Genomic DNA, 23,931 nt, shown 5'->3' on the forward strand with positions numbered 1-23,931 from the left:
AAATTAGCTGGGTGTAGTGGCAGGCGCCTGTAGTCCCAGCTACTCAGGAGGCTGAGGCAGCAGAATTGCTTGAACCCAGGAGGTGGAGGTTGCAATGAGCCGAGATCGCACCACTGCACTCCAGCCTGGCGACAGCGTGAGACTCTGTTTAAAAAAAAAAAAAAAAAAAATCTAGGCTCTGTGAAGGCATCTGCTAGGCAGGGAGATTTAACAGAGAATGTGAAAGTGCCTAAAGAAGCACAGAATTTTGGGGAAGCATGAAGAGACTCCAAGGTTGGGAAAGGAAAGTTGGCTGGGGTCCTGTGTCTGGCCTGTTTCTTGGAGGTGACCCAATGTGCTGGGGAACGGTTAGATGTGTGCAGGGAAAGAGTCCTTTTAGACACCAGAAACCCAGCCTCAGCCAGTAATCCTGTGCTTGAACTTGATGCAGAACCAACAGTGCCACCCACCTGCACGAGACCAGGTGAAGGAACATGGACTACGAGTCCCCCTCAAATGTTGTGCTCCGAGAGGCTCTAAGGACATTGACCCAACATGAGGGGCTTGGGGTAAGGAGCTCCTGTGATGACTCAGACTAAATTTCTACCCAACCAAACAGAAAAGAGGGCCTAGAGTCTAAGGTGACTGGACTTTGAAAAATAAAACAGTGCTACGTTATTTTCACTTTTGAGTTTGTAGAGCAAAATCCATCTGAATTCATTTACCTCTTGAGTGAGAGTAGGGTAGGTTCTGCTAGAGTAACACCTTAATCCTGAAATCTGAGTGGCTTATCAAAACAAGAGCTTATCTCTCACTCATGCTACTTGTCTCGTGAAGGTCAGTAGGGATTCTCCTCCACACACTGACTCAAGGACCCAGCTTGATGAACACACCAAGATCCCAACAAATGGTCTTCACAGTCATCAGGGCAAGAAAAGAGAGGAATGGGAAGATGAAGTGCCAGCTCTCCAATGCTTTGGCAGGAAGCGACGCAGGTCACATCAACTGATAACCCATTAGCCAGGACTAGTAGCATGACCCCATCTAACTGCTGGGGGCTGGAACACACGGGAGACCAAGTGGACTTCGGTGAGCAGTAAATGCCTCTGCCGCAGCCTCTTGGTACTTATTGAATATAGGATGTGTCGTTTGATTTAATACTATTAATAATCTGCATTTGCATAAATCTCATTATAAAGGCATTTTAGGTTCTTTCCATTTATTATCTTATTCTCCTCTCCTCAAGCTCTTAAAGAAATTAAGGTCCACAAAGTGGAAGTAACAACATATTAAGTGGAAAGGAGGACTAAAAGCCAGGGTTGTGACCTGAGCTTTTTCTGCTCTTCCATAGTGGCTGCAGAGAAACGAATGCTTTGTCAAGAATTTAATTTGAATTTCCTTGGAGCCTTCTTAAAGATCATGCTGGTGGTGGGTGGGGAGAGACACAGAACCTAATTAACTGTTTGCTGTTGAGAAAGCAATGACTGTACCAAGATTTTGCTGAGATTTTTGCGAAATGGGCTGGTTTCCCGACACAAACTCATTCCCTTCTCGTTAAAATACAATTGCTTCCTCTTGGGAGCTGGTTTTATGCTATGTTGCAATGGACCCCTTGTTTCCACTCCAGCTAACTGGGTCCTTAACCTCATCCTGACCTCATAGAACCACAGCCCTGGCTCAGCACTTGAGTAAAACCTGCCCAGAAAGGGGCTTGGGGCTTCTGAGCTGGAGTCGCCCTGAACTGGAGGGGACTTGAATGAGAAGGGGCATATCATGGATTGTCCCAGGGTGGAAACCACGTGGACTTCCGCCCTGGTGAGCAAAAATCAGACTCGAGAGGAACCAGTGTCCCAAAATGGGCCTGCAGTGTGAATGAGGAAAATAGCTAACTACCTCTTATGTGGCACTCACACGGGGGTCAGGCAGTTTTAAGCACTTTGCCCTTTTAACTCGTTTAACCCCCACAGAAACTCCTTATAAGGTCAGTATTATTATTATCACCGCCATTGTAAACTTATGGGAACCAGATATAGGCAGCACAAATGACACCTCCAAGGTGGCACTGCTAGTACGAGGCAGCGTTGCAATGGGACCCGAGTATGACATCTGAATATGAGTAAGATACTCCACCAATAATTATTTTATCCCCCTGATTAGGAAAACCAAACAACTTTGGTATAAAAGTTTTAAAAAATGGTGCATAAGGATGGATGAGTAGGATAATTTTTAAAACGTCTGATGTTTATTGCCAACTTGTCCTCCAGAAAGGCAAAGCAACCTACGCTCCCAGAGCAGGGTACTGGGAGTAATTCAGCCTCCATAATCGCTGGGCCCTGATGCAGAGGGGTGTACTGTGACAACACTGCCCACTAAGCCTCCTGGACACAAATCTCATCTCAAATTTGTTTCCAGGACCCGGGCTCAGACATGAAATAAAGTTAAACTCAGTGTTGAGTTTCAGCTCTGGAGTTGAAAAGGTATCTCTAAAATGCAGTTTCTTCCTTTCTTTCTCTTTTTGAGACAGAGTCTCCTCTGTTGCCCAGGCTGGAGTTCAGTGGCATGATCTTGGCTCACAGCAGCCTCCGCCCCCGGAGTGATTCTCCTGCCTCAGCCTCCTGAGTAGCTGGGACTACAGGCGCGCACCACCACGCCTGGCTAATTTTTGTATTTTAAGTAGAGACTGGGTTTCACCATGCTGGCCAGGATAGTCTCGATCTCCTGACCTCGCGATCTGCCTGCCTTGGCCTCCCAAAGTGCTGGGATTACAGGCGTGAGCCACCGTGCCCAGCCAAAGCCCAATTTCTTGTGTAACCTACCCTGTCTGAGCCACTTTCTTCATCTGAAAAGGAGGATAAGGACTGTACCTGCTTACGGGGTTGTTGCAGGGACTAAATGTGTGGTGTGTGAAGTGGTCAGCACCGTGCTTAACATAGAATAAGTGCCGCACAAGTGTCACCTGCCATTGAAGTCTCACCGAGTCACCGGAGGCACGGTTTGAAGGGAAAGTCTCCAGGGAGCAGAGATTAGTCTGTTTAACTAGTTTAGTAAATGCTTTAGTAAAAGAAAGAGAGTTGTTCCTAGAATCAGCAGAATTCCTGTCATTTCAAGGAAAGTCATTGAGAAACATGGGCTCAGCAGTTTGCACTGAGAAGGGTGTGTGTGTAGGAGGGGAAGGGGGGCAGAGTTTCCAAAATAAGTAGATTGATTGTGTTCTGTTTTCTTCCCATTTGCAAGCATTAGGGAATTGAAGTCGAAGTGACAGAGGAGAGATCAATATGTGTGTTTTCTCTCTCTAGAAGCATGAGAGACAGCTAAGTCAAGTGAGGGCGATGGCTGGGCTGGAAGCACTGGTGCCTTTCCCTGGCAACGGGAGGCCACAAAAGCCATTCCTTCCTCCTCATCAACCCAAACATCAAACATAAATGGATAAGGCTGCGTATTGATGAGTATCAGATAAGCTGTAAGGAGTAATATTAAAGCATAATCAACTAGCAGTGGTCCTTCATCTGCTTGATGATCAGTGCTGTAGGGAACCAGGCACCCTGCTCAGTGCATTCTGTACATGATCTGACTCCAACTTCCCAGCCACCTCTTGGGGTCCACATTACATCCCACTTTATAGACCAGGAAACTGAGGCTTGGAGGAAATGAGCCTTGGCCCTACATAGCACTTATGTGGAAAAGCCAGGATTTTTTTCTTTTTTTCTTTGTTTTTTTTTTTGAGACAGAGTCTCGCTCTGTAGCCCAGGCTGGATGGAGTGTAGTGGCATGATCTAGGCTCACTGCAACCTCCATCTCCTGGGTCCCGGTTCAAGCAATTCTCCTACCTCAGCCTCCTGACTAGCTGGGATTACAGGCACACACCACCAGGCCCAGCTGATTTTTTTTAATTTTTAGTAGAGACAGAGTTTCACCATGTTGGCCAGGCTGGTCTTGAACTCCTGACCTCGTGATCTGCCCACCTCAGCCTCCCAAAGTGCTGGGATTAGAGCCAGTATTTAAACCCAGAGTTGCCTGACTGCCAAATTTCTTTTAGCCATTCATCTACCAAACATTTATTGAGTGCCTACCATATACAAACAGGATTTTAGATACCTGGGTTACAACGATGAAGACACAAAGAAGCCTCCATCTTTCTATTAGTTTTCTGTTGGGGTCCTAACAAATTACCACAAACTTAGTGGCTTAAATAACAAAAAATTTATTATCTCAGTTCTGGAGTCTGAGAGTTTGGAACCAAGGTATCAATAGGACTGTGCTCCTTCTGGGGACTCTAGGGGAAAGCCCCTTCTTTGCTGCTTCTGCCTTCTGGTGGCTATCGGTGTTCCTCAGCCTGTGACCACCTCACTCAACTTTTGGCCTTCGTGGTCACATTGCCTCCTCCTCTTCTGTCTGTGTCTAATCTCCTTCTGCCTTCCTTGTATAAGGACACTTGACATGGAACTTAGGAGTCACTGGGTAAGTCAGAATGATCTCCTCATCTCAAGAGTCTTAATTATATCTGTAAAGACCTGTTTTTTCACCATATAAGATGATAGTTGGCTGGGTGCGATGGCTCACACCTGTAATTCCAGCACTTTGGGAGGCCAAGGCAGGTGGATCATGAGGTCAGGAGATCGAGAGCATCCTGGCTAACACGGTGAAACCCCATCTCTACTAAAAAATACAAAAAATTAGCCAGGCATGGTGGTGGGCGCCTGTAGTCCCAGCTACTCGGGAGGCTGAGGCAGGAGAATGGCGTGAACCGGGAGGTGGAGATCGCGCCACTGCACACCAGCCTGGGCGACAGAGTGAGACTCCATCTTAAAAAAAAAAAGAGATGATAGTTACAGGTTCTGGGGATTAGAACATGAATATCATTTGGGGAGCCATTATTTGGCCTACCTCAAGGGCCATCCTAAGGAATGTAAAATAGAGCCACCACTCAAACGAATCCAACCCTTGAAGAGTTTAAGATCTGGCCGGGCGCAGTGGCTCACACCTGTATTCCCAGCACTTTGGGAGGCCAAGGCGGGTGGATCACTTTAAGCCGGGAGTTTGAGACTAGCGTGACCAACATGGTGAAACCCTGCCTCTACTAAAAACAGAAAAATTAGCCAGGTGTGGTGGCACATGCCTGTAATCCCAGCTACTTGGGAGGCTGAGGCAGGAGAATCGCTTGAACCCAGGAGGTGGAGGTTGCAGTGAGCCGAGATCGTGCCACTGCACTCCAGCCTGGGAGGCAGAGTGAGACTCCATCTCAAAAAAACAAAAAACCAAAAAACAAAAAGCTTAAGATCTAATGAGGCTATACACTAAGCAAATCAATACACAAAAAGGCATTAAGTAGCATTAAGAGCCCCGCTGAAAATAAAACAGGGCTTGGTAAGGACAACATCTGGGACCCCTGTGGGTCAGCAGGACAGGAAATTTCTCTCTGAGTGGGCAGTTTTGAAAGTAGACCCAAAGGACAAGAAGAAGCCCACTGATCATCTTCATATCTTCAGTAGGGCCTGACCATTCTGGTTCATCAGCTTGTTAATTTATACCTTAATGAGTAAATCATACCTTTGGATGAGTTGGGCATAGCATCTCCTGCCAGGAGAGTGAGGAAGAAGCATTTTCTTATATGCAAATAAAATGGCTTTAATATCATAAACTGCAAGCAGCCTTAACAGACCACTGTCTTCACAACTGCCAGAAAGAGCTGCTGCAGACCAACTGCTATAAATCCTAGCTCATCATATTTGGCTGACTTCCCTTGCCTTTTAATGATTTTATAGCTAATAACAGAACAGGATGTCATCTCATTCAGTTATCGGGGGTGTACATTTTGCAATGAGTTAAACCCAGAGAGGCCACTGGTAAGTTATGCTGATTAAGTTAAGCATTCAATGATTGCTTTATTGATGTTTTTTAATACCTAAGGTAGGCGTTTGGTTACAGTCTCTTGGAATATTTTCCAGCCAAACATTTTGCAGCCACATTCCATGCCATGTGGCTTTGAGGTATTGATTACCCGCTGGCTTGCCTGTCACAGCAGATTCAAAGGTATGTGTGAGGGGAATCTAGGCTGACCCTTAGACCTGTGGCTTTCCTGTAGACAGAGGTCAGTGGCTTTGAGTTCACTTGCCTATCCTGTTTGACTCCACGATCTCAGAAAGAGTCTTTTGTTCCCACCTCCAAGTTCAGTTAATTGGCAAGTCTATTTCTCTGTACTGAATGACAACCCTGAAAAACTGCACTCCAGGTGTTTCTGAAAGTTTTATCCTAAATGAACTGCCACTCGATGTCAATGAAAAGCCCTGCTGAAAAAAATCCAGGTTCATGGAGGGCTGCCGATAGAACATGCCTGCTGCCCTTTCTTCTGGAGCCTCTGCAATTTAAATTCTCTTTTGAGATGAGACAAGAAAGCAGGCTTGATCACCATGACCGCGAATGGGTGGGGTGGTGCCTGGGACATGATTTTGGAATTTGCGGTGGGGCACGGTGCTAGCGGAAGGACTTACTAAGAGCCATCACTGGGTAATTCCACTATGGATGTGATGGAAAATGCTAGCTCTGACACCACACAGTGTCCTCTCTTGGAGGAGGTGAGGTGAGAAGGACAAGGAAGGTATTTCTCTGCCTAGTCACTACCAGGAATTACTGTGCCCTTCTTGGGTCACTGGCTGCTTTTTACCTTATAGACATGGTTGGTGGCTCCTCACTACCAAGCAGAGCTGATGCTGTGGTGGGAAGGTTCACATGGCAAGTGTTCTGAGAAGTTCCTCACTCTTGGCCCCACTGGTCTTGTGTATCCTTCTTTTTCCTTGGACACCCTTTCCTAACTATTTTATATTGTGATATATCAGAATTATTTTGTGATTTATCTAAAAGGTTAACTCTTGGATATAGATATAGGTATAGATAATCTACTAGGTAATCTTTTACTAAAAGATCAATTTTTTTTACAAGAGTGAAAATAAAATGGTAATTGCATAGCCTTTGTATTTGTCATGGAATATGATTCAAGTGGGCTGAATGGTCCCCCAAAAGATAATCCCTGGAACCTGTGAATGTGACTTTATTTGGAAAAAGAGTCTGCAGATTTAACTAAATTAAGGATCTTGAGCTGAGATCATCTTGGATCATTTAGGTGGACCTGATAGCCAGTGGCAAGTGTCCTTATAGGAAAAAGACCCACATAGAAGAGGAGAAGACACAGACAGACAAAGACAGAAGAGGAGGAGGCAATGTGATCATGGAGGCAGAGATGGGAGTGATGCAGCCAGAAGCCAATGAAAGCTGGCAGCCACTGGAGGTTGGAAGAGGCAAAGAACAGATTCTCCTCTCAAGTCTCTGGATGGTGTGCTGCTCTTCTGGCACCTTCATTTCAGATGTCTATCCTCTAGAACTGTAAATAATACATTTCTGTTGTTTTAGGCCACCCACAGTGGCTTAAACAGTGACAATTTGTTACAGCAGCCCTAGGGAACAAATATAATCACCAAATTCCCTTTCAGACCTTGCTCAGGCAATGCTAAGAGATCTGATGGTTCAAAACTTGACTTCCAACTTTCTTTTTTTTCCTTTTGAGAAAGAATCTTATTCCGTCATCCAGGCTGGAATGCAGTGGTGTGATCTCATTCACTGGAACCTCTGCCTCCCAGGTTCAAGCAATTCTCCTGCTTCAGTCTCCCAAGTAGCTGGGACTACAGGTGCCCACCACCATGCCCAGCTAATTTTTTTTTTTTTTTTTAGTAGTGATGGGGTTTCTCCATGTTGGCCAGGATGGTCTCAAACTCTTGACACCTCAGGTGATACACCTGACTTGGCCTCCCAACGTGCTGGGATTATAGGCATGAGCCACTGTGCCCGGCCGACCTCCAATGTTTTGTGAGTGTGACACTTTGGGCATTCACCTGTGGCTATACAGCTCCCAGAGAGTTCTCTGCCACAGGGTCTAGGCCAGTGCAGCAAAGTGTGTAGCAGAAAATCCACCCTTGATACATTTAATTTTCTGACAGCAAATTATATCAGAAGATCCAGTCTCAGTTTCTCACCATACGTTTTAGTAACATAATGATTATCATTATAATAAATATGGAGCACAAAATTTTTACCTGTGTTGCTTTGATACCATCAAGTTGCACTGAGGGCATTTTTATCCATTTCAATGGAGAGCTCTCAAAGAGGTTCAGCCTCTAGAAGGTCTCAGTGCAAGAGAAGCACCTGTGTTTCCTGCCGAATGTTTTCACCAGGGGCCCTACATGGAATCCACTGTGGACAACTAAAGCCCAGTTAGTCTGGGGCAATGGGCAAGCTGCTTCATAATGAAACATGAATTGGCTGGATGCCTTTCCGTGGAGATTTTCATGCCAGAGTCTTATGAATTGTAAAGACCAATATTTTGCTGCGGCGAACTAATGACACACAATTTAAAAGAGCTTCAAGAAGTAGAAAGGACTCTACGTGTTCATGGCGTTAATAATCTTAACAATTATTATCACAAGTGCCTTACAGATAAATGAACAGATAATGGTCTTGGAAATACACTTATAAAATATAGGCAGTCAACAGAACTGATAAAGAAAAACAAACCTTCATTTTTGTTTCTAAATATTATGCGGGTTAATATGAAAGGAAGTGCTTATGAGTTTATAAAGCAAGCTTTACAACTTTTGTGAGATGATACTGTGTGCTTGATTCATCCAACCACAGCCTTGGGAGCCTTGGGAGCCTTGGGAGGATTAGAACAATTATAGGAAGAATGCCAAGAGACAAAGAGCCAGTTTTCAGCTTTTGACCTAAAAAAAAACCCCAAAAAACAAAAACAAAAACAAAAAACAAACAAACAAACAACAACAACAAAAAAAAACGGCTCCAGAAGGGGAGCTCAAATCCCATCCATAAACAAATACAATAAAAAGATAATAAATGATGAACTAGACACTTCGCTTTAAGGAGAGGATCCAGGCTGTCTCATCTGGGAGGCAGAGAGGCTGAGGTCACTTCTTTAAGGAAGGGAAGGCCAAGAGGCCTCTTGAGGCTGTAAGAACCATATGGGAGGAAAAAGTATTTCTGATATGGCTTTGTCCCTGCCCCAGGGAGCTGAGATGGAGACAGGCCTAAGCCAGCCAATTGTCCTTGGCCATTCCAGGTGAGTTAGCCTCTGTTTTAGTTTTCTAGGGATGCCATAACAAAATATCACAGACTAGGTGACTTAAACAACAGAAATGTATTTTCCCACAGTTCTGGAGGCTGGAACTCCAAGTTCATGGTGTCAGCAGGGTTGATTTCATTCTGACGTCTCTCTCCTTGGCTAGCAGATGGCTGCCTTCTCTGTGTGTCCTCACATGGCCTTCTATGTGCATGCATTCCTGGTATCTCTCTCTCTTCTTATGAGGACACCAATCATATTGGATCAAGACCCATCCACAGGACCCCATTTAACCCTAATAATCTCTTAAAAGGCCCTGTCACCAAACACAGTCACATTCTGAGGTGTACTGGAGTTTAGAACTTCAATATACGAATTTGGAGGGACACAATTCAGTCTATATCAGCCTCATTAGGTTTTCGAAGGGTTGCATTCAATTTCTTTCACTTTAACATATGGGAAGGGGTCTTAACACTGTCAGCTGTCTGCCCACTGCTGGACAACTCACCAGCAGAAGGGATTTCCCTTGAACTTTTGCTCAGTAGAAGACAACTACGTTGTGTAGACCACCTTCTCTTCAATGGCCAGGATTCCTGAATCTCCCCAGATGGCCTTTGATTTATGTTGGCCAACAGAGTATGGCACAAATGACATTTAACAGGTTCTGGCCTGCACTTCAAGAGGCTGTGGAGGCTTCTACCCTCTTTTGGAACCCTGTTGCCACTATATGAACAAGTCTGCATTAGCCTCCTGGAGAATGAGAAGCAGAGGCCACATGGAGCCAAGATCACCATTCTAGCCCAGAACCCAGACATGGGAGGCAGTACAGCTAAGAGCAGCAGAACCAATGCAGTAGCTGACTACAGATGCCTGAGTAAGTCCAGCAGAGACGAGAAGAACCATTCAGCTTAACCCAGTCCAAATGCTGACCTGCAGAATCAGGGGTTAAATAAGTGGTTCTTGTTTTAAGTCACTAAGTATTGTGATGGTTTGTTATACAGCAAAAGCTAACAGTACACAGTGCCTAAAAGATACTCTCTTAGGTTCAAGTGGTAGAAGCATTGTCAAAGTCATGGAAAGGAGCTATGAAAGACCAATACCATGTTCTTACTAGTGATAATAGTTTGGAGTTAGGGGCAACGGGAGCAGGAGGCTTGGGTTTGGGCACATCAATTTTGAAGACAGGAAGAAAGTGTACTCTATTTTCAAATACTGCAAATCAGTGGTTTAAAAAAATTTCTAGAAGTGGCAGCTTCTTTTCAAAAGAAATATTATACAGAACCCCCAAAGTATAAAATAGACACAATGTGTGATATAAATCTAACTAATGTGGTCAAATATATAAAATTATTTTAGGCCGGGCGCGGTGGCTCAAGCCTGTAATCCCAGCACTTTGGGAGGCCGAGACGGGCGGATCACAAGGTCAGGAGATTGAGACCACCCTGGCTAATACGGTGAAACCCAGTCTCTACTAAAGAATACAAAAAACTAGCCGGGCGACGAGGCGGGCGCCTGTAGTCCCAGCTACTTGGGAGGCGGAGGCAGGAGAATGGAGTAAACCTAGGAGGCGGAGCTTGCAGTGAGCTGAGATCCGGCCACCGCACTCCAGCCTGGGCGACAGAGCCAGACTCCGTCTCAAAAAAAAAAAAAAAAAAAAAAAAAATTATTTTAAAAAGTAATCAATGAGAACAAGAAGGATAATAGGATTACTAATGCAAGCATTCAAAATTAGATGTAAGGGGAGACAGGAATAATCTTTTTATATTTTATTTATTTATTTTTTTGAGACAGAGTCTTGCTCTGTCACCCAGGCCGGAGTGCAGTGGCGCGATCTCGGCTCACTGCAAGCTCCGCCTCCCGGGTTCACGCCATGGAGACAGGAATAATCTTATTTTAGCACCTAATCTATTTCTATATATTATTTTGGTAGCAGAGTATTGAAAATCCTGATAAACATCTGTAAGTAGTTGCAGCAGGAAACAGCTTTTAACAGCTCACTTTGCAATCTCAGGATACTCCTCAATTAAACAGAGATGAGAGGAGAAGCCATCTGTCAGCACAGTTACTGGAGGCAGGATCATAATGATGCATAACACAATTGGATGTACGTTTTCTTAAATTATATAAAAATTACCTTAAAGTGTATTTTTTTCAAAGTGAAAATTTAATCAATTATCTGCAGAAACTGTGAAGCACCTCCCAGAAGTTCATGAAGCACACTTGGAAAATTGTCTGATATTTCATTAGGGTAGACTTTGAAGAGGAAATTCGGAAGATGTGCAAAGCTTGGAAAACAGAGTTGCAAGGGAGTCTCAGGGGCCACAGACTCCCCCTCTTCCTTTCAAAAGCAGGAACTGAGGCCTGGGGAAGAAAACGTTTTTCTTTTTTTTCTTTTTTTTTTTTTTGAGACGGAGTCTCACTCTGTCCCCCAGGCTGCATCTCAGTCACGTGCAAGCTCCGCCTCCGGGTCCACGCCATTCTCGCCTGCCTCAGCCTCCGAAGCTGGACTGTATCAGTGCGCCGCCTATCTCGCAGTCTGTTTTGTGGCTAAATTTTTTGTTAGTTTTAGTGGAGACCGGGTTTCACTGTTATGCCAGGATGGCTTCGACCTCCTTACCTTGTGATTCCGCCCGCGCTCTGTGCCTCGTCAAAGTGCTGGGGATTACATGCTGAGCACGCGCCCGGCAACGCTTTCTTGTATGACTACAACATGTCCAGGTATTTTTTCACTCCCAGTTTGAGATCTTTTTTCAGGAGAAAGAGACATGAACCCGTGAAGGAGCTGGATCCCCATCAATTTCTTTTTTACGCTCTCACAAAAAGACTAAAGTCGCTTTAAAAGAGTGCCCAAATAAAAGATTCCTATTTCCTTGGGAAGATTTTAATAGTTGGTATAAAAAGTCTGCACATGTGAATTTATGATTGAATTTGCTTTTTAAAAGTCCTATTAAAACCTTAGAGCAGCAGCCATAGGAGTCAGTGACTGTAACAGACACATGTTGTGAAACTTTCTGGTATCACGTTAGTCACTACAGTCCCTCCACCACTGTCAGTCTGCATTTCCAGCTTGGTTTGGGGGAACCGCTCTTCCCTACTCTGAGGCACTTGTTTCCCATGACTCTGCCTCCCTGGCATCAGTGATTGCTTGGAGGGTGGGCATCAGCCTCCATCTGGGCCAACTGTAGCCCTCTGAAGCCTGGCTGTATTCCCAGACCTGGCCAAAGAGCATCTTCGCCCAGGATCTTTCTTTCTGGAAATTGGAGAAACCTTCTCTCTCTAGTTCTTTGGGGACTTGCGCCACAGGAAAGGATGAAGATAAGCAGATAAACTATGGAAAGAGAGAGTAGCGACAAACACACAGAGTCCAAGGACATTTTTTGAGATGGAGTCTTGCTGTGTCACCCAGCCTGGAGTGCAATGGCACAATCTTGGATCACTGCAAGCTCTGCCTCCCGGGTTCACACCATTCTCCTGCCTCACCCTCCTGAGTAGCTGGGACTACAGGTGCCCACTACTACACCTGGCTAGTTTTTTTCCATTTTCGTAGAGACGGGGTTTCACTGTGTTAGCCAGGATGGTCTTGATCTCCTGACCTCGCGATCTGCCTGCCTTGGCCTCCCAAAGTGTTAGGATTACAGGCGTGAGCCACTGCACCCAGCCCCAAGCGTGTCTGGAATTTGTGGGTTCTTGGTTCCCCCGAATTCAAGAATGAAGCTGCAGACCCTTGAGATGAATGTTACAGTTCGTAAAGATGGTGGGTCCGGAGTTTGTTCCTTCTGATGGGTTCGTGGTCTTGCTGGCTTCAGGAATGAAGCTGCAGACCTTCCTGGTGAGTGTTACAGTTCATAAAGGTGGTGGGTTGCAGCTGTTCCTTCCTCCCAGTGGGTTCGTGGTCTCACGTCAAGAGTGAAGCTGCAGACCTTCATAGTTAATGTTACAGCTCATTGTTACAGCCCATAAAGGCAGTGCAGACCCAAAGAGTGACCAGAAGCAAGATTTATTGCAAAGAGCCAAACAACAAAACTTCACAACGCAGAATGGGACCCCACTGGGTTGCCCCCGCTGGCTGCGGTGCCCAGCTTTTCTTCACTTATTTGGCCCCACCCACATCCTGCTGATCGGTCCATTTTACAGAGAGCTGATTGGCCCATTTTACAGAGTGCTGATTGGTCAATTTTGACAGAGTGCTGATTGGTGTGTTTACAAACCTTTAGCTAGACACAGAGTGCTGATTGGTGCATTTACAATCCTTGAGCCAGACAGAAAAGTTCTCCAAGTCCCCTACTGGATTAGCTAGACACAGAGCGATGATTGGTGCATTTACAATCCTTTAGACAGAAAGTTCGCCAAGTCCCCACCTGACGCAGAAGCCCAGTGGGCTTCCCCTCTCATGAGGACTCTTTTTAATGCTGTGAGGGCAGTTCCTCCTGCCCTTACTAAGGTTTGGTGATTGAGTCTCTACACTTCCTTTTCTTCCTACAGTGAGTTTGAATTGAGTTTCTGTCACATGAAACTGCAGAATGCCTATGAATGTGGGGAATACTTAAAAAATATAATGACTTATTTGCTAGTGATAGAGACAGGAGACAGCAAAGGATCCCAGGCGAAACCCCACCTTCAAGCCTAAACAGCCTGAGGTTGAACAACTGGACTGCTGGTCCCGGAAGAAGCCCTCCCCTTCCCAGCTGATTTTTTCTGAATCACGCTGGCCTGCGCTTGCGCACTGGGAGGATAGGGGGTGGAGCCTCGGGAAGTTCACCTCCTTTGCAGTGGGGAGGAGTCTGGTGTCTCCTGTTCCTGTGTGGTGACCTAGGATTCAATTTGTGAAGCGGGAAGCTTGCTAGCAGGACTCTCGCTCTGCTAAGAGGTATCTGTCCTTTTTCCTTTTTGCCCAGTAAATTCCGTTTTCCTCACTCTTCTATGTGTCCATGAGCCTAATCTTTCCTGGTCGTGTGAGAAGAGCCCGGTTTTAGCTGAACTAAGGAGAAAGTTGTGTAACACTAGGAAAATGAACATACGCACAGGATGCAGATTTTGCATGAAGCTTAAGGGAAAACTGGACCTCACCACCTGGACTCAGTGGGATCCAATGACCCCAATTACAAAACTTATGCAATGAAACTGGTTAACAAGGGGCTGGATTTGATTATGGAATTGAGGTTGGTCAGTCTAACTTTTCTCCTATCTCTGAGTGCTCAGATCTCCATGGAATGTGAAAATAAGCAGCTACTGGTTGTGCATAATTCTGAGCTATGAATTAACTATGAATGAGGTTAAAAAAAAGTGCATGAGCTAGCTGTGGAGGCAGAAAGACATACTTTCCCTATGGGATTTATGACTATTCAGCCACTGAAGAAAATCAATCAGAATTATAAAAAATTCCATTTCAACTGGTGAAACTGAGGCCCTGTAAGGACACTTGGATTGGCCAGGAGAGACAATCTGTCCCTCCATATATATTCCATTTTGGTTGGTATCATCAAAAATATTTACCTACAACCTATGGAGCTCAACCCAGGTGTTGACAATTGAAGGCAAATTTGCAATTCTGAGAGCTGCATTTCACTTGCCAGGGCTGAACAGCTCTGTTTTTCTTCAGTGGACATCTTTCCTATCCCATCAACCTCTCCCAAGCTTTTAAAAATCTCATCTCTTTCCACGCCACCTTGTTTTTCATGATCCAACTTCTCAGTCCATGTACCCTGTGCCAACACTTCTTAAATTTCTTTTACTTTCCATATTTTGCTGAATTTTATGACAGGCTCTTGGCTTCTTAGGAACAGTACTCCTCTACTATGCTGTGTTCCCTGGGGCCTCTTAAATTTATTATCTGGCTTATTGCTAGTGAATTCAATAAAACAGGCTTTTCCCTGGGACTTGACTTTGCCTCTTGCTCAAGCCTGAGTCTACTGGCTGCCCCCAGTGCTTGGTCTCCAAAGCCAGGCTGCAGGAATTGAAAGTCAGGGATGCTGCCATCTCCATAGCACTTCAAACTCAGTTCTATCCTCGTTTCACATTTCAACTATAGGATGTTCTGCCAAGTGACAGGGCACAAAAAGAGCTAAGCCTCTTTTCTGTACTGTGGTTTTCATTAAGCGCATATGTGTGTGCCTGCCTATAATAACAGGTAAGAACTTATGCCTAGTAACTTCTGTTCTGCTACAGCTGCAGCTGTTTAGAATGTTATCCCTACTTGGCTTTTGGCCATATGCAAGCCTACTTCAGCAGAATCCGCAGGCTCTCATCAGCCTCTAGCTTAATGAATAATTACAAAAAATACAGGTCAGCACCTGCCAAGGGGGCAGAGCAGGGATAGCTTTGGCTAAGTCAAGGTCTCTGTGTTTCCCATTTTTCTTTAATGCAAGACTTCTTGGCTGCTCTTCCTCAGAAAGCACAGGAAGCTGAAGAAATTCCCTCTTTTCTTGGCAAATGATGCTTTCTCAACGTTCCTTCATGGCTTTTTTTTGACATTGATTTTATTTAGGCTACTGCAATAAGAAGAACACTTCACATCCAAATTTCAGAATGTCTCAGCAGGGTGGTTTTGCTCTAGACTTCTACAGGGAGGAGTAGACAAGTGGGATGATTTTACAGTTGGAATTGTTTTTGTTCAAGGCTGTTTTCAAAGAAGATAATAGGCCATTGACTAACAGCCCCCAAATCCTGGTGTCATCTGTTTCCAATGATTTGTTCCACAGATATTTACTCTGGCTCTGAAACAGCTATATTAGAGTGACCAGGGCAAGCTGGGGGCTTTTCATGCCAAGGGCAAGTGACCATTCCTTCTTACATGAAGCTCCAGACAGCTTCCATGAAGTCACAGCTGGACATAGTGGACAATCAAAAAATAATATGGTATATATGGAGAGGATGTATATAGTCAGGGAGGGACCACAGTGGGGAGAGGTATTAAGAAAAGCCTTCCCAAAGGAGGAAAAGCTGGGACGTCTGGGCATCAAAGGACATAGGGTGGTGGAACTGGTAGTTAAGACCCTTTGGGTATAAACCCTGCCTGTGGTTTTCTAGCTGCCTGACTTTGGGCAGGTTATATAACCTTCTGGTTTCCAGTTTCCTCTATAAAATGAAGTAAATAGCAGTACTGTATTTGTCTTCTACTGCTATATAACAGAGTACCACAAACCTAGTAACTTAAAACAACACTCATTAATTAGCTCACAGTTTTGTAGGTCAGATCTCCAGCTTGGTGTGGCTGTACCCTTTGCACAGGGACTTAGCTGAATTTAAGGTGGTGTCTAGGTTGATTTCTCATCTGGAAGTTCTGGGGAAAAAATGTGCTTCCAAGCTCATTCTTGGTGGCGGCAGAATTCATTTCCTTGTGGCTGTAGGACTATAGTCTCTGTTTCCTTGCTGGCTGTCAGCTGGGGCCAATCTTAGCCTAAAGGTCGCTGCTATCCCTTGCCACATGGTCCCTCCATCTTCAATCAGCAATGGCTCATCAAATCCTTATTCTGCTTTGAATCTCTCACTTCCTCTCCTTTGATCAGCCCAAGAAAACTCTGCTTTAAATGGTTCATGGATTAGGTCACGCTAACCAGATAATCTCCATATCCCAAGGGTAACTGGTATGGGGCCTTAATTACATCTGTAAAATCCCTTGTTAGCAGTACCCATATTAGCAGTGGGCTGAACAACTAGGTGAGGTGTGTATGCCAGGGCTGGAAATCTTGGAAGGCTGTCTTGGAATTCCATCTACTACATGCACCTATTTCTACAGAGGAGGCTTAAAATAAGTGTATGTAATGTGCCTGGCACATAACAAGCATGTTGCAGGTAGGAGCATTTGCATGTAAAAAGTTCGCCACTGGGGTTCTCAGGATTGATGAGCACTTGGTTGTGGTGAAAGAAGATCGTTGCTGGGAACAGTGGAACAGTCTCTGGTTCTAGCTGAAGGGCTTCATTTTGATCTATTTGGAAGCAGGAAGTGCCTGTCTTTCTTGGATGAATGACACTGATGTTCCCCTGATTCAGGTTTTTGCTGTGGCAGCAGCAGTGAGGACAGGCTTTGGAATGAGGGAGAAAAAGACCTGACAATGGCCTTCTGGACCGACCCTCTCAGAAACCATCTGCTTGGAGCCTTCGATTCTGAGAGGAGTGGAGAGGTTTCCTCTAGCTACAAGTTCAGGGATTCGGAAACCACTAAAATAATATCTTTTCCAAAACTAGTCCAGCAAGGCTCTAATTGCGAGAAATGGGAAATGGAAGTCAGGCTCCCCATTCCCTCTGCTAACCACACACGGGCCGTGGTTGAGGTCCATTTCCAAATCACAGGAGGCCACTTCCTGTCTTAGCCTAGCATCCTTGGCGGGAGAATCCAACAAGGGGCCAAGGCCCTGTTGACTCTGGGAGAGAAGCAGATGGCCACCATCCATGAGTAAGAACCTGGACTTTCATCCAGCCTGCGGGTTGAACTGCCTGCTCACAAGAAATCTAGGTTCAGAGCATTCTAGGGCAGGCACAAAATAGGCAGGACAGAGATAAAAAGATGGTGGTAAGAATGAAGAGACTGTATTTTTCCTTCCACAGATGCCATGGGCAGGGGCGTGGAGCTGGGGCAGGGAGGAACTTCTCTTCCCCAATCTCCTAGATGAGGCAATTCTTATTTCTAGCTGAATTCCTTTTCATCTCTCCTGACTTCTCCACCCTTCTCTATCTGCCTTGGCTTCTGGATCTTCTCAAAGCATCCCCCAGAAAAACTTCAGCCAACTTACTCCCTTTGACCAACTGTCATTTTTGAAAAGCTGCCCAGTCTCTTTGCGGTGATTTTCAAAGAGAGACCCAGGACTAGGTTTTCTTTTAGTGACAGCAATAGGTAGGAGGAGGGGGGAAGAAGACAGGAGCTTCTGATGTGGGAAACCACACACACACACACACACACACATACATACACACACCCCTCCTAAGAAATGCTGAATCTGTAATTGCAAGACAATATAACCTTCCTGACATCTGAGGAAGATGTCAAGAAAGAAAAGCAAAAACTCATATTTGGGTTGTAGCTGCTGGAGTTTCTACACTAGGGACATCTGACCCTGTTTGACCTTGCCTGTCAAAACCAGAGGGTTACAGAGAAACTGACCAAAGATATGTGGCCAAAAGGCCAGTGATAATGTGGGCAAAACTGGCCAAGCTGACCAGTTTGACACGTCAAAAGACAGATGTTGTCTGACTTGGGCAACTTGTGGGTCAGGGAAGAAATCCAAAGCTCAGCGTCTGAGAATGCAAAGGAGAGCCAACAATGTGAACCATCACCTGTGCTCCAGGTAAGCCTGCCCACCCTGCGTCATCACTTATTCAAGCAAAGGACTAATAGCAGCACAATTCTGGCTTGTTAGTGTATGGCCTGAAATAGTGAAGACTTCGTTTCCCTTCTTCCCTGTGAACTTTCCTTGTCACTATTCAAGACAGGTGCCAAATGTGTCATCATGCTTGATGGAGCCTGGCGTTGGCTGGCTGGCCGTGATCAGTAGCTGACCACCTGACAGAAACACTTTCCCTAATTACATTTTTAACTTGGATTGTGCCACACTTAGTTACATTTTTGGGGGAAAAAGAAAGGAAGGGAGGGAAGAACAGTGAGTGAAGGAGGTTTGCAGAAAGCTTCAGGGCCAGATAGCACACAGACAGCCCACCTTAAAAATCAACACGTCTTCCCATTTGTAACTTAACTGTCTAAATGTTGACATCCAGTGAACTGATATTAATTAAAACCCAAGACATTCAAAACTGTAAAATGTCATCTTCCATTGTGTGAAATTAAAAAGGAATGCGTAGGTGAGTAGGGAGGTGGGGAGACACACCATAGCCTACCTCTTATTGGTAATGAGCTTGAATTGTGGAAAGACACTTTCTGACTTCATACCATTTCTTATATTAGTATGATGGTCAACATTACAAAAAAAAATCACTCAGACAAATGGTCTCTTCTGGGCAAGTGGCGAAGAACACTGATTTGGCTTATATTATTCTCTGTACCTCTCCTGGTGTGGTGGACAGTTTGCTGGTACAATTATTTTGGATAGCACTTCATGTTAGGTATTGGCATGGAGGCATCCACATTTTTTTTTTTTTTTTTTGAGATGGAGTCTCGCTCTGTTGCCCAGGCTGGAGTACAGTGGCGTGATCTCTGCTCACTGCAATGTCCACCTCCTGGGTTCAAGCGATTCTTCTGCCTCAGCCTCCTGAGTAACTGGGATTACAGGTGCCCACCACCATGCCCAACTAATTTTTGTATTTTTAATAGAGATGGGATTTCACCATGTTGACCAGGCTGGTCTTGAACGCCTGACCTCAGGTGATCTGCCCATCTCAGCCTCCCAAAGTGCTGGGATTACCGGTGAGAGCCACTGTGCCTGGCCCACATATGTTTATAAATCACTAAATTTTAAATATTGGCAGGGCTACAAACAAGGAGAGTTTGTCTGTGTGAGATAAAAACAATTAGCAAGGTCCTTCATTGTTTCTTCCTCTGCTGTCCATTCTATTTATTTGTCTGCTGCTGGGATCTGGCGGTGTCCTTGACCCTGCACATTATAGCAGGCCCCCTGTCTTCCTCAGCACTGCTACATCCTCATATTCCGCAGGGAGCACTCTCATTTAAGGTAATGAGTGACTCCCTCTCACAACAGAACTCTGAGTGTGGCTCAAATTCACCCTGGCTAATGAATCTTCTTTTTTTTTTTTTTTCAGAGACAAGGTCTCACTCTGTCACCTAAGCTGGAGTGTAGTGGCACAATCATGGCTCACTGCAGCCTCAACCTTCTGGGCTCAAGCAATCCTTCTGTCTCAGACCCTCACGTGACTAGGACTACAGGTATGTGCCACCACTGGCTATTTTTTTTTTTTTTTTTTTGAAATGACATCTTGCTATGTTGCCCAAGCTCATCTTGAACTCCTGGGCTCAAGTGATCCTCCCTCTGCCTCTGCCTCTGCCTCCTAAAATGTTGGGATTACAGGTGTGAGCCACCATGCCCAGCCTTGTGTTTCATTTTTAACCCTGATATAAGTAACAACACATCTGCTTATTAATATCTTCATGTTAACGTTTACTATCCAGTTTGGGTGAAGGGAGAGTGTTCTCTGCCTCTGAGATCCAGTTTTAACATTTATAAGTGCAGCGGGTCCTCCTGTTATGGCCCACAAACCTTACTTGTGAAAATATCACATTTGACCAACCACACAAAACTACTCTGTGAACTCTGAATATAGCAAGGTCACCAGCCCCCACTTGATCTTCTGTTAAATGACCAAGATGATTTCTGGTCAGAAAGTATGTGTGTTTTGAAAGTTTTTTTTTTTTTTTTTTTCTTTTGGTCTGTTTTGACACATAATGATGTAGAAATCAAGCTTAAAACTGATTGTAAAACAGCTTCGTGAGAAAGATTTTTGCTTTTCTGCCATAATGTTCCCCTGGACTTTGCTTCGGGTCCAAAGTAACACCGGGAAGTTTAAGACCACAGAAATGTTACTAAATGAATGCTGATCACATTTACAAAAGCAAGTGACTTTGTCCAGTCTCTCATTCTCAGATCCATAGTAGACATGTAGATACTTTTTCTTTTTTCTTTTTTTTTTTTTTTTTTTAGAAGGAGTCTCGCTCTGTCACCCAGGCTGGAGTGCAGTGGCCAGATCTCAGCTCACTGCAAACTCCGCCTCCCGGGTTTACGCCATTCTCCTGCCTCAGCCTCCCCAGTAGCTGGGACTACAGGCGCCCGCCACGGCGCCCGGCTAGTTTTTTGTATTTTTTTAGTAGAGACGGGGTTTCACCGTGTTAGCCAGGATGGGTAGATACTTTTTCTAAGGGCAACGTTTCCTGGTTCACTAATCCAAACTTCCATGTTATTGATGAAATAAAGATAATATTGAAAATGACAGGGTCTGAGAAGCAGTCTGAAACTGCCTTTTATGACTGCATGCAGTTAACAGTGGGATTGAGAATCACTTTCTTTCTAGCATCAAATCATGAGCCATAGACTTACTACTGAAATTCACCACAGTGATTCAGCCAATAACTCAACTTCTTCCTTTGCAAAATTTTTCTGAGGGGTTTTTTTTTTTTTCTCCCTCCAATCTCAGCATTGCAGAATAATGAGCAAACAGTTGAATCGGCCCAGCTCTGAGTTTCAAGAGAGATTTATGGTCTGCTCATCCTCTGGAAGGACTATAAAACCACCGATGACATCTTACTTTGAAATCTCTTGTATTAAGTAAAGAGATGGGTGTGGTGCGATAGTGAACTCTGAATGTGAGTGGTATTTAGACAAGTTCTGTACTTCAAAACAGAGTCCTTAACTCATACGAAGGCTTCCTGCCATTAGCAAGGCATCTCAGTAATGAGCATGCTGCCTTCTCCAACACCTCCATCCTTTTCCAAAAAGATTCTTCTTAATTTTATCCTAAATATATTTGATATTTTTTCCTCTGTATTTTGCTTTGGTTTTAAAAATTCCCTGGAAGATTTTTATCTCCTCTGTGGAAGCATCAAGCCCCAGATCCAAGTCAGTCCAAATCACCCGGATCGTACAAGATAAAACTGCCTTCAAGTTGTAATACCTGCTGGAGGGGCCAAAGCCGCATTTTAAATGTGAACAATGGGGTGGCTGCTGCAGAGAACTGACCATTTACTTCCTGCCCCAGGTGACCCCTTTGTGATCTCTGAAACTGGGCAGAGGAATAAGGAAAGGGAAATAACTGGGTTTGGGGGAGAAGCACGCTTTCTGGAAGGCACCCAGGTTTACCCAAAGAGCACAGTTAAATGCTGAATTCCAACTAGCTCTGGAGACGCCCTGTTTGGGGCCTCATTCTGGAAACCCAAAGTCCAGCGGCGGCTCTCCTGCACATCAGGACAGAGAGAGGGGACTGGGAATGGACCAGGGAGCAGGAGTGGGGCTCAACGACGACCCAGGCGCTCAAGGGGAGGGGCTGAGAGCGTTTCTTCGCTGCGCGGCTGCATAGAAACTTTTCCTCGCACTATCTGACTCCGGGACTGGACTGTGAGGTCTGGAACAGCTGGTGGGGTTCGGGTGGGGAACACACCCGAAGCCCAGAGCCAAGGCGGGAGCCGTGGGTGGAGCCGCTGCAGCCCTGGGCCGGGGGCTGCAGGGCACTGGAGACGCGGGCGCGGGGAGGCCCCGGCCAGAGCGCCCGCTCTCCCGTGTCCCGGGCGGGGTCCTCACCTGTTCCAGCGGGCCACCTTCCTCCGGTAATACCGCAGCGCCTCCTGGCTGGCCAGGAGCGAGTCCTCGGCTCCCACGAGAGGTGGCTCCTCCGGGACGTTGTACAGCGGGTGGGCGAAGAGGGCCTGCAGCTTGGAGCTCGAGCCGCTGCGGCTGCCGCCGGCTGGTTCAGTCCCGGGCTCGGCTCGGGAAAAGTTGTGCACAATAGTTCCGGGGTCCGAGGCGGCTGCGGCCGAGTCCCGCGCCGGCGAGGAGGCGCGGCCGGTGCACGGGCACCCCCGCGGGCGCTCCCGGGGCCGCAGCTGGCGCTGCACTTGGGGCCAGAGGTGAAAGTAGAGGTCCGCGGAGAGCAGCGCGCCCAGCAGCAGCAGAGTCAGCAGGCGGTCCCGGCGCAGCCCGGGCATGGCCCAGCTGGGGCGCAGAGCGGCGGGGCGTGCCGGCCGAGGGGGATGCCGGGGGCAGGCAAGCTGTCTCCGGGGTCCCGGGAGGGCTCGCGGCGTGCGGGCAGAAGAGGCGCCTGGAGTCCCGCAGGCGGGCCGGGGTCGATGGGACTGGAATGATCCCTGCGCGGGCTAGTTCCCAGTGGAGGGGTGTCGCTCCTGAACTTGGGGACCAGGTGCACGGAGCACCGGGGCTCTCGGTGTCAGCGGGCGTCGCTTCTCCGCGCCGAGTGAGCCGAGGGAATGGGGTTCCCGGGGTGCTCGCTTCTTGCGCCTTTTCTCCCCTGCGCCCGCCCGCCCGGGCGCCCGCAGCAGGTGAAGGGCCCCGGGGCGCGGGCGCTGGCTGCCGCCGGGGGCGGACGGGCGGCGGAGCAGGGGCGGGGGGGAGCGACCACGATGAGCAGCGCGGAGGGCGGTTGGAGGCAGCTGCCTGCAGAGCCCGGGGCGTCTCTCCTGAGGATGCTGTCGCTCGGCGGCGGCTGCTAGTGCTCCCGCGACTCCTTCTGCGGGCGGTGGAGACGCCAGTGCCCCTGGCTGGCACGGGTGGCGCAAGTGGGGAGTTGGCGAAGCAGGAGCGGCTTCGGGAGCTCGTCTGCGCGCCTGGACTCCTAGAGGCAGAGGTAGCGTGGGGCCTCCCTGAGCCTGGCCTGGCGCCGGCACCCCCGCCCACTCTCCGCTGGCACCTGCCTCTGGCGCAGCTGACGGCCAACTCCCGAGGCCGGCGCTGCCCTTGCACCTTGTCACCCACCCACTGCCTGCGCCCTCCCCCTCGCTCGGGCCTCCCACTTTCCCTGCCCAGGTCTCCGTCCAGTCACTTTAAGGGACGCGAGGGGTCCGAAGACTCTTTTTACCATTTCTTTTTTTTTTTTTAGAAAAAAAACACAAGTCCCCTAAAACCATGTTTTCCCCTGTAAGCTTTGCCAAATGAGTGTGTGTGGGGGGGTTGGGGAGGCGGCTGTGTTGGTATCTGTTCTTTTTTTTTGGAGACGGAGTCTCGCTCTGCCGCCCAGGCTGGAATGCAGTGGCCGGATCTCAGCTCACTGCAAGCTCCGCCTCCCGGGTTTACGCCATTCTCCTGCCTCAGTCTCCTGAGTAGCTGGGACTACAGGCGCCCGCCACCTCGCCCGGCTAGTTTTTTGTATTTTTTAGTAGAGACGGGGTTTCACCGTGTTAGCCAGGATGGTCTCGATCTCCTGAC

At 46.8% G+C, this 23,931-nt stretch overlaps 1 protein-coding gene across 1 annotated transcript in view; it reads right to left on the minus strand.

The window, feature by feature from the left end:
• FAM20A (FAM20A golgi associated secretory pathway pseudokinase) overlaps window positions 1–22,796 on the minus strand; it is a 67,302-nt gene extending 44,506 nt beyond the window's left edge. Inside the window, exon 1 of the mRNA XM_017863571.1 lies at window positions 22,294–22,796. Coding sequence (XP_017719060.1) covers window positions 22,294–22,697 — 404 coding nt within the window. The 5' untranslated portion in view covers window positions 22,698–22,796. The remainder of the gene's footprint in view (window positions 1–22,293) is intronic.
• Between the last annotated feature and the right edge of the window lie 1,135 nt (window positions 22,797–23,931).

The sequence above is a fragment of the Rhinopithecus bieti genome, unplaced genomic scaffold, assembly GCF_001698545.2.
Source record: "Rhinopithecus bieti isolate Rb0 unplaced genomic scaffold, ASM169854v2 scaffold_2349, whole genome shotgun sequence".
Classification (NCBI taxonomy): Eukaryota; Metazoa; Chordata; class Mammalia; order Primates; family Cercopithecidae; genus Rhinopithecus; species Rhinopithecus bieti.